The following is a 14,446-nucleotide window of genomic DNA, read 5'->3' on the forward strand; positions in this document are numbered from 1 at the left end:
GGAATAGAGGAGGCATGGGGAAAACAGGTGGGAAGTGGGCAGGGAAAAGGGGAAGAACCAGCCTGGGACATTTGGTGGGGAAGGGAGAGAAGGGGAAGAATGAGATGGCCAAAATTAGAGGTTTTATATACTCTCAGAACTGTGAAACAGATGGGTTTAGCTGTGCCTGTTTCATATTTTCCCTCATTTTCAGATCATGTCCTGGGAATTTTCTTTGTTTTATTTACAGCAAACAAATTTACAGCAAAAAAAATTTAAGTTTATTAAGTGTAAAATTAAGTTTATATTTACAGCAAAAAAATTACATTTTCCAATACTTACAAAACCCTTTCTGGGGAGTTTAATGCCTTCATGCACGGCCTCTACTCTTGTCCACAATACAAGATTTGCTTTCCCTTCCCCCTTCCCATTTCTTTTTGCCTTCTTAATTTCAAGTCACTTCTATCTCACTTTCTTCCCAGCAGTTATTCCTCCCTAAAGGATGAACATGTTCCTTTGTTACTCATTTTGCAAAACAATGCCAGGCTGTATTTCCCCATAAAGCTGTTAAATCTCCAAACTGTCCCTCATTTATTCCTCAGCCTGTCTTGTGCTTTTCCTGGAATCCCAAAGAAAATTCTTTAAATTACAAAACCAAGTTCTCAATTTGGGGTGGCAGTGACTTTGTAATTTTGTTGGGGAAGGGAGACAGGAGTGTTGGGATAATGAGGCATTTGCCTTTTTTATTTTTTCACCCCCAATTTCATCCTGTCTCTTCTTTTCCCTGAGCAGGGTTTGCCCCTGCAGGCAGGGGGCTGTAACTCTGTAACTCCTGGATTATGTCACTTTTTACACTGCAGGGAGCTCATGGCACTGAAACACAAAATATTCTGTGGGTTGATGTGTTTAAAACAGACCTCTGCTCTCAGAGCTGGTGCAGAACTGCAGCCCTGATTTGGATAATGTTTTTCCACTCCTCTTTAACCTGTCAGGTTCATGCCCCATCTCTGAACCTCATCCTGACTTTTTGCTGTTCCTCCCACCTCATCTTCATCATAACTGTTCAGAGCAGCACCATCACCTGCAAATCCTGCCATGGAGCCTTGCACCTCTTCCTCCAGGTTGTCTGGGAATAATTCAAGGCCCACAAAATCCCAGCAGACCCCCAAAGATCACCCCAGCACATTTATCTTCTATTTTCTCTTTCAACCAAATATTCATCCATGATTTCCTGTCTGTATTCAGGATTTCAGTGGATATTTGGTTCCTTTAAAACCTGGTGAAGAGGCAATCTTGCCAAAAGCCCTTCCTGCTCACCCAAGCCAACCATCAGCCCAGTTTCCCCAGTAAACCTCAACATGAGGACCAGTATTTACCATTTTTTGGGGGGAAAAACAGCACTGCAGCTTTGTGGGCAGGGAAGTTCTTACTAGGAGTGGAAGGTGAGGGGAAAATATCATTTTCCATGACCTATTCCTCCCTTTTTCCTGCTTTACATGCACCATTTCTCATGCATGCCTAGGAATAGGTGTCAGCAGGACACATCACTCCAGTTGTGCTCCTGTGAGTGGCTGGATTAGCTCCTGGTTGTTACCTGGATGCTGAAAGACCTTTGATCTTCTGAAGTCAGAGCAGGAGCTTTAGTCTTGAGGTTTGGGTGGATTTTTTTTTCTCCTTTTCAAAGTTTTCCCCTCAAAATAAATGCTTGAAGCAGTGCTGCATTGTTGGCTGCATAAATTGTTTTTTTCTGAGAGGTTCAGAGTGTAAACTGCACTGTCTAGCCTGGAGTAAACATGTAGAACAAGTACAAGCTGTAGTTTGAGCTGATTCACTTTAATTCCATGTAAAACCAACAGAATCTGTTCCACTCAAAACTAACTCAGGGCAGCTCTGCCTGTTGACATTAGGAATTTGAAACAGGTGAAATTTTACATGTTTACAAGTATTCTAGTCTGACATTTCCAAAGAAAAACCAAAGAAAACTGAAGTTAAACAGCCCCTGAGGTTGTGTTTTGGTGTCTGTGATGTTCCTGCACTTCACACTGGGTGAATCAGCCATCCAAAGGGGGGTTTGGGGGATTTTTTTTGTTTTGTTTTTTTTAACATCCTCAGCTTACTACTGTGCTGAGTAATAATAAGATTCCCAAATCCATTCCTCAGATCAAATAAAGGTAATTACAGAGCTTACTGTGGGCGATTCCCAGTGGGAGGGTGGGAGTGGCCACGGGTGGGGCTGCACAGGCACAACAGAGAAAATGGGAATGTACCACGCCCGTCATAAAACATGCTGCCACAGCCAGCAACAGAAACCATTAGGGTGGATCATCCTCCACACCTTCTCATAAAGACACAGGGGTGGCATGAGAGCCCAAGGTGAACTCTCAAGTCACAGGGAGATGAGCGTGACTCACCCCAGAGGAGAAAAAAGGAACAAATTGGGAGGCTCCCAAAAGTCCTCACCCTGTGTGTCCCCTCCCCAGAGAGGATGGATGGGGTGCAAGGTGGCCCTTGAGGTATCAGTGGGTAATTAATGGGAACAGCTGCTCATTAATCATCTCTTATTAGGCACAAGCAGCAAGGACAGGGGCCACGATTTGCTGTATTTTGGGTCTGGAGGAGCTGGCAATCCCTGACCCAACATTATTTATTATATCATTCAATATATTCATATCATTCATACATTCCCTCAAATATTTGGAAACGTTAACCAGTGTCCACTCTTAGCATCTGGTTTTAAACTGGAGTTTGCCTTTCCATTCAAATGGAGTGGTGGGCTCTGAAAAAATAACCTTATACAAAATATTGTGGGCAAAGGAAATATTGTGGATAGCCCATCAGCTGCTTTGGAAACTAGGAACCAAGATAGGCAAAGAAAGGAAAGGGATACTTTGGAATATATTAAAAGGCTTTATTAGGTGATAGAAGAAAGTGAAGTGACACAGAATGTCATTGCAGGGAGAGGAAAGGAAAAAAAAAAGGGGAAGAGGAAAAGGAAAAAAGGGGAAGAGGAAGAGGAAAAGGAAGAGGAAAAGGAAAAGGAAAAGGAAAAGGAAAAGGAAAAGGAAAAGGAAAAGGAAAAGGAAAAGGAAAAGGAAAAGGAAAAGGAAAAGGAAGGAAAAGATGGAGAAAGGAATACATGGGAGAGTGCATGCATAATTATAGGAGAAAGAAGATCACAGATGATGGTGTGAAACAGGGCTGTAGAAAAGAGTGTAAGAGTGAGGCACAGGTTAATGCCCCATCACTGAACCTCAGGTGCAGGACTGTGAGGGATGCCTGGAGAAGGAGAAGGAGATCATTCCCTGCTCCATTCCCCACCTTTCAGCAATCTGCAGTTCATTAATTCCTGAGCCAAAGGAAGCATCTCCTCACCTATCACTCAATTTACTGCCTGTAGCTGGTTTTTACCCTTCCCTCTTCCTAGGAATTATTTTGTTGTGTTGACAGCTTTGCTGTATTTGTGGTATCTCCTCTCTGACACTCCCCAGAGCCAGAGTAAAACTCTGAATTCAGCCCAGAGAATTCAGTCCCAGCTTTGCTGCCATCAGCCCTCGAACGCCGTTATCTCCTGTGCTGGTTTTTCCTGCCAGCCCAGCTGGTTCTTCAGGACAGAATCACAGTTTCTGTATCACATTAACTGCTCCCAGCCCTTGGAACCGTGTCTGACTTCGTGCTTAGATGTCTACAATAAAGCAATGAAATTTCATCCCCCTCCTTCAGGAAGCAGCAGAACCATTCATCCAGAAAACACGACAGGGTATGCAAAGGATTGGGTTTGAAAATATTGGCAGAGTTGCAGGGCTGGTAGGGAGAGCTGACATCTATTTTATACTTTAACTGAGGAGTTAGAAAAGTGTTTTAGTGTTTGAGATGAGGAGGGAAAAGGTGAGGGGAAAACCAAGGGCACCTGACAAACTCATTCACCTTCTCAGCTAAACCTTTTCATGCTTGGTTTCTGTTCAGTGCTGAGTTCCCTCTTTGCTGGGCTAATTATGCAAGTTCAGCTCGTGTGGGGGACTTTTCTTTATTAAGAACTCCCCAGAGGATGAGTCTGCCCAGCCTCCAAGAAACAGGGAATCCTTGTAGTGCTGTTTCAGCCACACTGTGTGAATTTTTGTTCAGCCTTTCTACTTCTACATAAATTAATACTTTAGGAGTTGAGGTAAAATCCATTCCCAGGACAAACAGGACCTGCAATGAAGCTGAGAAAAAGCTCTATAATCTGCTTTTCTCTATTTTGAGGGAATTTCTGTGTGCTTGGAGAGCAACCACCATGGTGTGCCTACATCTTAAACACCACAAGTGGTTTTGCCCTTTCCATCCCAGAAAGGTGTCAGCAGAACTAAAAATCCTTACAGTGTAATCTGAGGTGTGGAATGGCTTCAGAACGAGAAATTACTATGTCTCATCTGGAAAAAAAGTGGGAAAATATGAAAAATGTAATAATTCACAAAGTTCTCTGCAGGCACAGATAGGGCCCTCTGTCCTCACTGTTGCTGTCAGGAGTAAAAGATGCAGGATAAAATGTAAGAATAAAAACTAAAATTCTGAACCTGGACCAAACATCACAGTGAAACATCACCTGTGTCTTTTCTGCAATGCCAAAACAAATTCCTGGTTCTGCCTCTAAAAATATTGGTGGGGGTTTTTTTCCCATAAAATACATTTGGGATAAATGCCTTTTTGAGGGTTTATTTTTAACAGAGAGGTGTAGTTTTTTTATAAATGTGTTCCTAGAGCAGATTAAAAACTTGCTGCAAACACTCTCCCCACCTTCTCATCCAGGAGGAACCTGGATGTTCCAGAGTTCCCAGCTCCTGCTGGACATGGTGGCAATTTGTCCCCAGTGCTCTCCTGGTAGTCACCCTTGCCCACAGGTAGCCCTTAATGAAGAAACCCTGATAAATCTGGAATGATTTAATTAAAAATGCCATCCCTGTCTTGCAGGAATTCAGTACTTTACTACCAAGCTGGCAGCAAACACAACCCGTGTCACTGGATGCAGAAAGGGTCTTATAATTGCAAATATTCTTCACTCATCCTCGAGATTGTCACATTAACCTTGTTTTTCTCTAAATATGCCAAAGGTGTTTCCAGAGGTAGCAAATTATGGGCAGCAATCACAGCTAACTGTGAGAGAATTGAGCTCAGAACCCTTGAATAAGAAAGCAAAAAACAGCACAGTTAAATTAAACAAATTCTCTGGCAGATTTAAATTCAGAAGAAAAGAAATTACAGCCCTTAGAAGCTCTGTAAAGTTATTCAGGTATCCTGTAATCAAGCTCCAATACATCCTGCAAAGAGGAGCAAGGAAGCAATGAGGAATTCATGTGGCCAAACCAGAGTTTAGTGCTGGGCTGTGCAGGTTCCAGTCCTGTTCCTGGAAATGTCTCCTAAAACCAGGGCAAGCCCAAGTGACAGGGATGAGCCAGCACAACCTCCAGTGTCAGCCTGGCAGAAATAACCTTAGAAAAGCCTTGAACCCATTAAAAACCTTTAAAAAAAACACCCTGATTTTTATTAAGAAATCCCTTTTCTGAACGTTTTCCATAATTAATTCTGTGTAGAGATATTCCTGTCTCCATGACAAGTGTTAGTCACAACATTCTGGGCACTTCCATGGTATTTGGCACACGACATCACTGACTGACGTGTGATGGGTTTTTAAAAGGGAAAATGGAATTTTGAAACCTTGTGGCTCCTTTTTCATAGATTTGAGGGGACAAAAAAAGATCCCACAAGGGTTATTTGGGAAACATCAGTGTGATGTGGAAGGGAAAAGGAACTTTTAGAGGTTTGGGCAGAGATGAGAGGGCTTGGTGTCAAACCAAGCTCAGGGAGCTGCCTGCAGCAGGCACAGAGGATGGATCAGGAGCTGGGGAACATCCAAACACCTCTTGTGGAGGGTTTAGGACCTGAGGAACCTCCAAACACTTCCTGTGGATGGTTTAGGACCTGAGGAACCTCCAAACACCTCTTGTGAATGGTTTAGGACCTGAGGAACCTCCAAACACCTCTTGTAGATGGTTTAGGACCTGGGGAACCTCCAAACACCTCTTGTGGAGGGTTTAGGAGGTGGGGAACATCCAAACACCTCTTGTGAATGGTTTAGGACCTGAGGAACCTCCAAACACCTCTTGGGAATGGTTTAGGACCTGGGGAACATCCAAACACCTCTTGTAGATGGTTTAGGAGCTGGGGAATATCCAAACACCTCTTGTGGATGGATCAGGAGATGGGGAATATCCAAACACCTCTTGTGGATGGTTTAGGACCTGAGGAACATCCAAACACCTCTCGTGGGTGGTTTAGGAGCTGGGGAACATCCAAGTACCCCTTGTGAAAAGCAATCTCAGCTCCAGGGGCTGGAGAGGGCACTGACAGCAACACGCAGCGAGCTCAGGTGGCTCCGAGAGGCAGAGGAGACACAAACCCGAGGATTGTTGAAGCCGTGGATTTCTGCCACGGGGCTCATTCAAGCAGAGCTAATAGATCAGCTGCTGCTGCCTTGCTTACCCCAACACCCAGCTGAGGTTACAGCTTCTCCCTGGTCTCTGGTTTTGGAGGTGGTTCCCTTATCACAGGAGCCTTCCACGGTCACGCAACATTTACAGCGGCCAAAACGGCGTGAGCTGGTTCCAGCTGCAGCTGGGATAATCAGATACCTCCTTCCAAATCAAAGCATCATTGTTTGCTTCAGCACATCCTACATGCAGGCAGCCCACAGCTTCCTTGAGCTCTGTCTGCCCAGGAACAGTTTGTTGCAAATGATTTATTGTAATCCTGATTATTGGCAGCCTCCCCTGGCTGTAATTTCTGCTCCTAAAGAAGATTTGTCAGTGAGTGATGAGATTTCTCTCTGCTAAAAATCTGTGTTAACAATGCAAAGTGGTTTTGGGTTGGTTTTTGGTTTGGTTTGGGGTTTTTTGGTTGTTTGTTTGGGTATTTTTGTGGGTTTTGTTTGTTTATGTTCTTTTAACAAAATGAAGTGTCTATAAGGGATATAAAAAAAAAGATTTAATAAACAGTGACAGCAAAGATTTTTCAGTTTAAACTGATCTGCATGTGCAGCCTGCTGTGAGACACTTCAGCAAGGGTGAAGTTGCAAATGGCTTTTGAAGTGAGAAGCTTGGACTCCAAGAATAAAATGAAAATGAGAATACACAGCCAGGGGTTTGTCTCCCACAGCAAGACACATCCAGAGTGCTCCAGGATGAGGAGAACCTGGAGCTGCAGCTCTTACTGAGCTGCTGGAGCCAGTGTGGAAACTGGAAACAGCACTGGGATTGTGCTTTGGGATTTATTCCCCTGTGGGAGATCCTCCAAAATGGATCCTTGACAAAGGCTTTCAATATCCACCACTGAATCCAGATTATCAGCCCGGCATTGTTTAAGTATAGGGCTGCTTCTCATCTAACAGTAAAAAAAAGAAAAATACTTTCCCTATGGCTGCTTCTCATTTAATAAAAAGAGAACAGTTTCCCTACACAGAGGGAAATTTTTGTAGTCTAAAATGTGACTAAGATTCCTCCTTCCCCACCAAAAGGGAATTCATCAACAGAGCCTGGCAAAGGTCTCAGAGGGGAGGGACAAGAATGATTTGGTTTCCCTGGACCTTTTGTATTGATAGTCCAAACAACCCCAATAAATTCAGTTTGCTTTCAGGAAGGATTCTGAAGAAGTCACCAAGCAAGAACTGTCCCTGTGCAAAAGCTCTTAATAAAACTCTAATGCTCCAAACAAAAATGAGGCAGCAAGGCTGAAAATTTGCAGTATTAAAGAGAGGTCATTGCAGTATAAATTGCAAAAAAAAAAAAAAAAAAAGAAGACTAAATTGAAAATAAATGGCAATAAATTGAAAAATTGCAGTATAAAAGAGACAGCTTTATATAACCTGCAGATGAGTGGGACAGCAGCACGGGGAGGGCAGACAGTGTGGAACACTCACAAATTACAAACAGACACTCACATATCTCACAAAAGCTGTCACTTTTCCCACCTGCTTCTTTCAAGATGAGGAATCTCTCTTCTCATCAGCCTCCAGTTAAGCCACTGGGAGAGCAGCCTGTGCCTGGGACATTTCTGAACTTTATCTCACATCGGGTTTTTTTTTCCTACTCCTGATTTCCAAGCCCCATTGTGCTCCATCCCCCCGGGCAGTGCAGTCTTACTCATCATAAATACAGATTTCTCTTTGAACTATAAAGGCAAAAAAGAGAAAAAGGTTTCCACGTTTTTAGGTGATATGTCTTTGTTAAGCAAACCTAACAAACCCCTTAGATATTTACCTAACAGCTATTTCAACACGTGGCAAAGACCTGGCAGATTAACTCTTGGTTAAAGTGGCTTTTTTTTCCCCCTAATTTGTTCACCTGAAATCGAAATTATGAGCACAAACACCTTTATGTAGCTACAAGCTTGGTGCATGACAAAAGAATGCATGTCCTGCTTTTGTTTTACTCTAAGGTTACAGTGAACAAGGAAACAAAATCATGGTAGAGAACAAAACACCAGAAGATTAAATTTATTCCTTTTAATCCAAAGAACACCATCAGATATGGCTCCTATATCCAAAGATCAAAGATTGGGAACTTGAGAGGAGATCCAACTAACAAAAACAGGGATGGAATGATGAAGTCATTTGCATATCTCAGATACATTTAAGTCATGCAAAACAGAGAGGCTGAAGGGATTGGGACTAATAAAAAACAAAAGTGAAAATATAAGTGTGTTGTAACCATCAGTCTGAGTAATGATAGAAAAATATCCTTTTTAAAAAAATATATAGTCCCTCTGAAAACAACTGGGGTGCATTCATATCCCAATCTCTCAATAAAGTGACATTGCTAAATTTGCATAACTCCAAAACAATACATTTTCATTAATTTATGACCCTACAGAAGACAAAGAAAGTGCTAATTTTTACAAAAAAATTGTCTGGTGAGTCCATAAAAACCCCATACCACATCTTCACTGGAATCACATCTACAGAACATTTCTTTAAGAGATTTAAAATAAAAATAAATCCACTGCACCAGGAATTCCTCAGGATGGCTCCAGCTGCATATCCAAGCCTGTCCAGCCCCCTGCACCCAACAAGGGATTTGTTTCACAGTTCAAGCTTTTAAAAAGTTCTTATTGTAATTTGATTTTTGCCTTGACAGGGTTCCTGTCCCACGTGGGTTTGGCGATGGTTTCGCTGCTCCAGGACCAATCCAACATTAAATTTTCCCCTTCGGACCCTCTGGAAAGGGACCAGCAGGACCTGATGAAGGCACAGGGGGATTCAATATCCCCAGTTCAGCACAGTGTGAGTAAACTGCCCCAGATCTGTTCTCTCTCCTCAAAGATCAGAATCAACATTCAGCTCTTGCTGAATCTCACCAAACCTACTGGTGATAAAGTAAATACTGAAAGTTTAACTCCTGAAGGGTAGAAACCTGATTTATCCTGCTCAGCTAATCCTAAACTCCAGTTAAAAGTCCTGTTCCATTCCTTAAAATGACTGGAAAAGCTGTGCTGTGTTCCACTGCAGAAAGCACTGGATTAATCCTGATTTCCCTCTTGGGATTTCTCCAAATCCAGCTGGGATTTGGAGAGGGAAGGAGGGAAGGGACACTCAACAATCTGCTCTGCCTTTTTATGGGACACAGGACATTCCATTCCCCCCTCCCTGAACACAGCACCCTGCTCCTCACTGCTGGGTGTCCTCTCAAAGGCATCCCAGTAATTACCCACCCCTGATGGCAGGGAAAATATGCATATTTGCATATTTGCACCCAGACTGCAGCCCTGCTTCAGCCCTTTCTCCTCCAGATGAAAGAGCACTTTGGGGCTGCTGGTTTCTCTCTGCTGAAGCGCACAAGGGAGGGGAGGAGATGAGACAGGAAGGTTGAATTGTCTGCCCAGAGCCTGTCTTGTGTCTCCAAATGAGTTTGGCCACCTTAATGAAGGGCAGTGATGTAACGAGCACCAGCTCTGGAGCCTGTAACACCACCAGGGGAGGAGATCAAGCTGATTTGACTAAACTCGCAGGAGACAAGACTTGCACTTATCACATTCCTGTCATTTAATCCTTCATCACTTGATCTTCCTCAGCTTTTCCCTAAAATGGTTGGATCAGGGAGTTAAGGTGCTCTGTTTTTCCAGGACAGTTCAGTTTCCTGGTGGAATCACAGAGTGGTTCAGGTTGGCAGGGACCTTAAAAATCATCCAGCTCCCTGCCACTGACTACACCAGGCTGCTCAAAGACCAGTCCAACCTGGCCTTGCTTTTATTTACTAATTGCTGAATAATTTTGGATAGCAAGCAACCAAAAAACCCTTGAGATCTTTTCAGGGCTTCTCTGCATGAAGGTGGTCAGAGCCAGCCACTTCATACTTACCATTAAAAATGCATTTTTAACGCCATTAAAACACAAATTTTAAATTTTAAAATTTACGTAACAACTAACTAACTGATGAAAATCATAAAAATTTTTGCTCAGACTTAAATACTAACCTTTAAATAAATAATTTCTTTGGACAACAGCAGGACAACCCTAGCTACAGCTGCCAACCCTTCGAGCCAGACACCAGGACAGAAAGGAGGAGCTCGGAATCCTCTCACAGCCCCAGCCCCGCTTCCCCATCCCAGGAGCAGATCCAGGGCAGGTACCCTGCCAGCCAAGGAATCCCCTGTGGCAAGAACAAACTCAAGGCACCCTTCAGCACGGAAAAATTCCGGCGCTACAGCTACGAGGAGAACGCCGCCGGGAACTACGACCGGTTCCTCAAGAGCAGCAGGAACCCCTTCCACCCTTACAAAAGGCAGATCAGCGAGGAGGTTTTCCAGGAGCCACACCAGGCTCTGCCACCAGAAGCTTCTCCCTACAAGAGCCACGGGAGCGTGGAAGGTTTCGAGGCTCTGCCGGGGGCTGAGGAGCCGGAGGCGTTTCCCACCCACATCCCAAACATCTCCGGAGAGCAGCCGTGGTGTGGCAGCCTCCAGTACGGCACCACGGGGCAGGAGCACGGCTCTCAGGTCATGGTCAGTGGGCTTTTGTAGCTGTTTTCCCTCTTTTCTGTGGCCAAAGTGTGATTTTTGGAAGGGTTTTCTTGTTGAGGTGTGGCTACGTTGGTGTTGATGGGTCTGTCTCTACAGGCTGGAGCTCACGTAAAGCGTATTTGGACGTATCCGTGTTTGTTTGTCCAGTATTTTCTATTGGACAAATAGTCCTAAATTTCTAAAATTTCTAAATATTCTAAATATTCTAATTATTCTAATTATTCTCTGTTTTCTGGCCGTTTCCTCAATCCTCAGAAGGATGCACAAGGACAAATTATTTTTGATTAGATTATTTAGGAACACAAATCCTAAATATCCCATTGCTCCCCGAAAGCAGGGTTTGCCTTCAGCTGGTGTTTTCAAGATACAGAATTTCACAAAACATGTTTTCAGTGTTTGCAAGCCTGAGGATGTGGAGCAGATTTGGTCCAACACCTCAGCTCACCTGGACTTTTCTCAGTACAAATAGAAGAGAAACTTTAGGACATCAGTGCCACCAAAAATAAATATCAGCTCTGTTTATATGTGCAGTGTAAAGTTACCTGGGCTGATTTCAATTCTAGATCGAGGCAAGTGCCTGCTTAGGGCAGCAGAGATCCCTGAAAAGCAAATTAAATCACCCTCCACAGTATCTCTGCTGTGATCCAAGGTGTGAAGTGTATTTTGATCAATCTACTGCAGCCAAAAAGAACAACCCCACCTGCCAGAGGAGGGCCCTGAGCTGGTTCTGAATGGCTGGAGAGGAAGAATTCATGGCTACCAAATAAAAGAGAGGTTAAAAAAAAAAGTCTTAATTGGATTAAGACCAGGGAATGGAGAGATGTTGTCAGGGAACATACCTGGGGATTGAAGCCATCCAGGTTAAGGAGGAAATGGATCTAAATCTCTTATTTCCTGGATAAACACTCATCTGGGTCAGAGGAGTTCAGGGCAAAACCTATGAGCAGCTGATGGGAAAAAAAATAATAATTCCCATTGTCTTCCCAAATCCCTGGGCTGCAGGATGTGCAGGATGCACAGGCAGGAGCCCTTTACAAGCAGGTGTAGCTGCTCCCTGTTGTGTCTCCCCTGGTTCTGCCAGCACCCAACTTCCCACTTTTAAATCAATTCCCACTTTTAAATAATTTTCACTCTGCTGGAACGTTGGGATTTCTGAAAATCTTCATCTGGTGCTCACCAAAATAACACAGATGTTTATTAGCAGTGGACATCAAACCGAGTCTAATTTGTGCTTCTAATAAAATACCATAAAAATACTGAATATTTAAAAATATTTATTAGGTATACTACATGCATGATATACAAAAATATAGATAATATAAGAAATAATGTGCATATATATATATTTAGACAGACTAAAATGCCATAAAAGACATTTTATTAGATATACTTTATATCTATTAGATATACTACATCAATTATATATAAAATGGAAATAATACAAGAAATAATGTGCACATGTTTATTTATGTTTTCAGACAGACTAAAATGCCATAAAAGCATGGTTTTTAAAGCAGAAGGATAAGTGCTATTGGATTCTTGAAAAAATAAGATTCTAACTGAATCCCTCCATTTTTTATTTTCCCTGCCTCTTGGTTGAACCCAGTGGGATTTTTCTCTGCCACCTCTTTCCTGTGCATTACAGACCTCACCCTCCAGCTGATGCCAAAATTCCAGAGGCAGCTGGAGGCACTGCCAGCCTGCAAGATAAAATCAGGGAGAATGAAAAAAAGAGGGAGACACTTGTGAAAGCTGGAGTGTGTGGTTTGTGTGTGCAGGGAGAAAAAAAAATCAAAATATAAATGTTTTCTGAGTTGCTCTTTGCATGGAATGTGGCCTGGGATTTTTTTTTTTTTTTGAAGCTGTAACTATGGAAATGCAGGAAAAAATAAAAATTAAAAATTAAATTAAATTAAAATTAAAATTAAAAATTATCCAGTCTCACCTCCTGCCATGGGCAGAACCTTCCACTCTCCCAGGGTGCTCCAAGCCCCGTCCAACCTGGCCTTGGACATTTCCAGGGATGGATCATCCCCAGATCTGCACCATTAAAACTTAAATCAACCTCTATTAACCCTTACTAAAACAGAATTAACCCCAAAAAATCAATATAAAACATAAAAAGTCAATATAACGAAATCCAGACAGTGACTAACAGAATTATCCTCTTTTAAATGAATCTATTTTCTCTAGTAACTCCTTCTTTGAATATTTTCCAGCAGGATTCAGACTTGAAGCTCAGGACATCCCCCCTGGAAGGGCAGCCTGGTCTCTATTGCTACCAGCCCCAGGTGCAGCAGATGTACTGCCCCTCACACCCTTTCCATCAGGTCAGTACACACAAAAAAAATGGATTTTTAGCACTCAAATGGTACAATAATTGTGGTAATTTTTTTTTTTTTTTTTTTTTTTTTAGGATTTTTAAACACTTTTAAATTTCTGGCTTTGCAGGGCCATGTTTATGTGCTTGCATTCTGTTTGTGAGAATAAGATGGGAAAAGAACCACAGCTAAATTAATTTTAAGATGGGCATTAGGAAAAAAGAAAGGAAAAAAAACAACAAACAACCCAAAACTTGTGGAAATGGAATCTTGGTGCTGCATATTTATATTTTCACCATTGCACTCAAGAAAATTTGCTTTGAAGCCAGATAAATATAATTAACATAACTCTTGATATTTCAGGATCTTAATTAGCTGTGCTTTAACTTCAGGAAAAAAAACCCTAAATAGATGTGACCATTAAAATTCAGACCAAACACAGAAAATAATTTTAAAGTAAAATTGGATCAGCAAAATGATGCTCACTTTCCTTCTCCTTGGTGGCACACACATCTCTTTTGAAACCTTTTGCCTCTTACATCATCCCCAGAGAAAGATTATTCAGCTGAAGCATAATTGACAAAAATGCTGATGGTGCAGGAGAATGTGCAAGATTAGGGTTGTTCTTCTCTAATGTAACTTTGTTATTGACATTTGGAATAATTCCCTTCAGGTGTAAATGCTGCTGCTGTTCAGTGCTTTGAAATTTTCCTCTTTTAGGCTCGATTACCTGCAAGGTATAAAATTTTCAGTGAGATCTTCAGGATAAAAATATGCTGATTTCAAACAAGAAAAAAAAACCAACCTCATCACTCCTGGCTTTTTATTTCATTTATTACACTGATTTTCTGCCAGCCAGAATTTTCTGAGCTTTATTTTTCCCTGACATGTGGCAAAAAGGCAACAATCTTTAAATTCTTATTGACAGTGCCAAAATTAATTTATTTGTGTTGTTTTCTTGTTACCATAAAACTCAGTAGAAGTGATAAAAGGTAAATATAAATATAAATATAAATATAAATATAAATAGGAAAGGAAAGGAAAGGAAAGGAAAGGAAAGGAAAGGAAAGGAAAGGAAAGGAAAGGAAAGGAAAGGAAAG

General features: G+C 42.1%; 1 protein-coding gene across 2 annotated transcripts in view; it reads left to right on the forward strand.

Moving 5' to 3' along the window:
- Positions 1-14,446, forward strand: part of FOXN1 (forkhead box N1) — a 36,630-nt gene that overhangs the window by 9,227 nt on the left and 12,957 nt on the right. The window contains exons 2-4 of one of the 2 annotated variants that reach the window (XM_063402623.1): positions 9,144-9,289; positions 10,510-11,007; positions 13,245-13,355. In XM_063402623.1, the coding sequence (XP_063258693.1) occupies positions 9,170-9,289; positions 10,510-11,007; positions 13,245-13,355 (729 nt within the window). In that variant the 5' untranslated portion in view covers positions 9,144-9,169. The remainder of the gene's footprint in view (positions 1-9,143; positions 9,290-10,509; positions 11,008-13,244; positions 13,356-14,446) is intronic. The other variant, XM_063402624.1, reaches the window with a different exon arrangement.

Source organism: Prinia subflava, chromosome 8, assembly GCF_021018805.1.
Source record: "Prinia subflava isolate CZ2003 ecotype Zambia chromosome 8, Cam_Psub_1.2, whole genome shotgun sequence".
Taxonomy (NCBI): domain Eukaryota; kingdom Metazoa; phylum Chordata; class Aves; order Passeriformes; family Cisticolidae; genus Prinia; species Prinia subflava.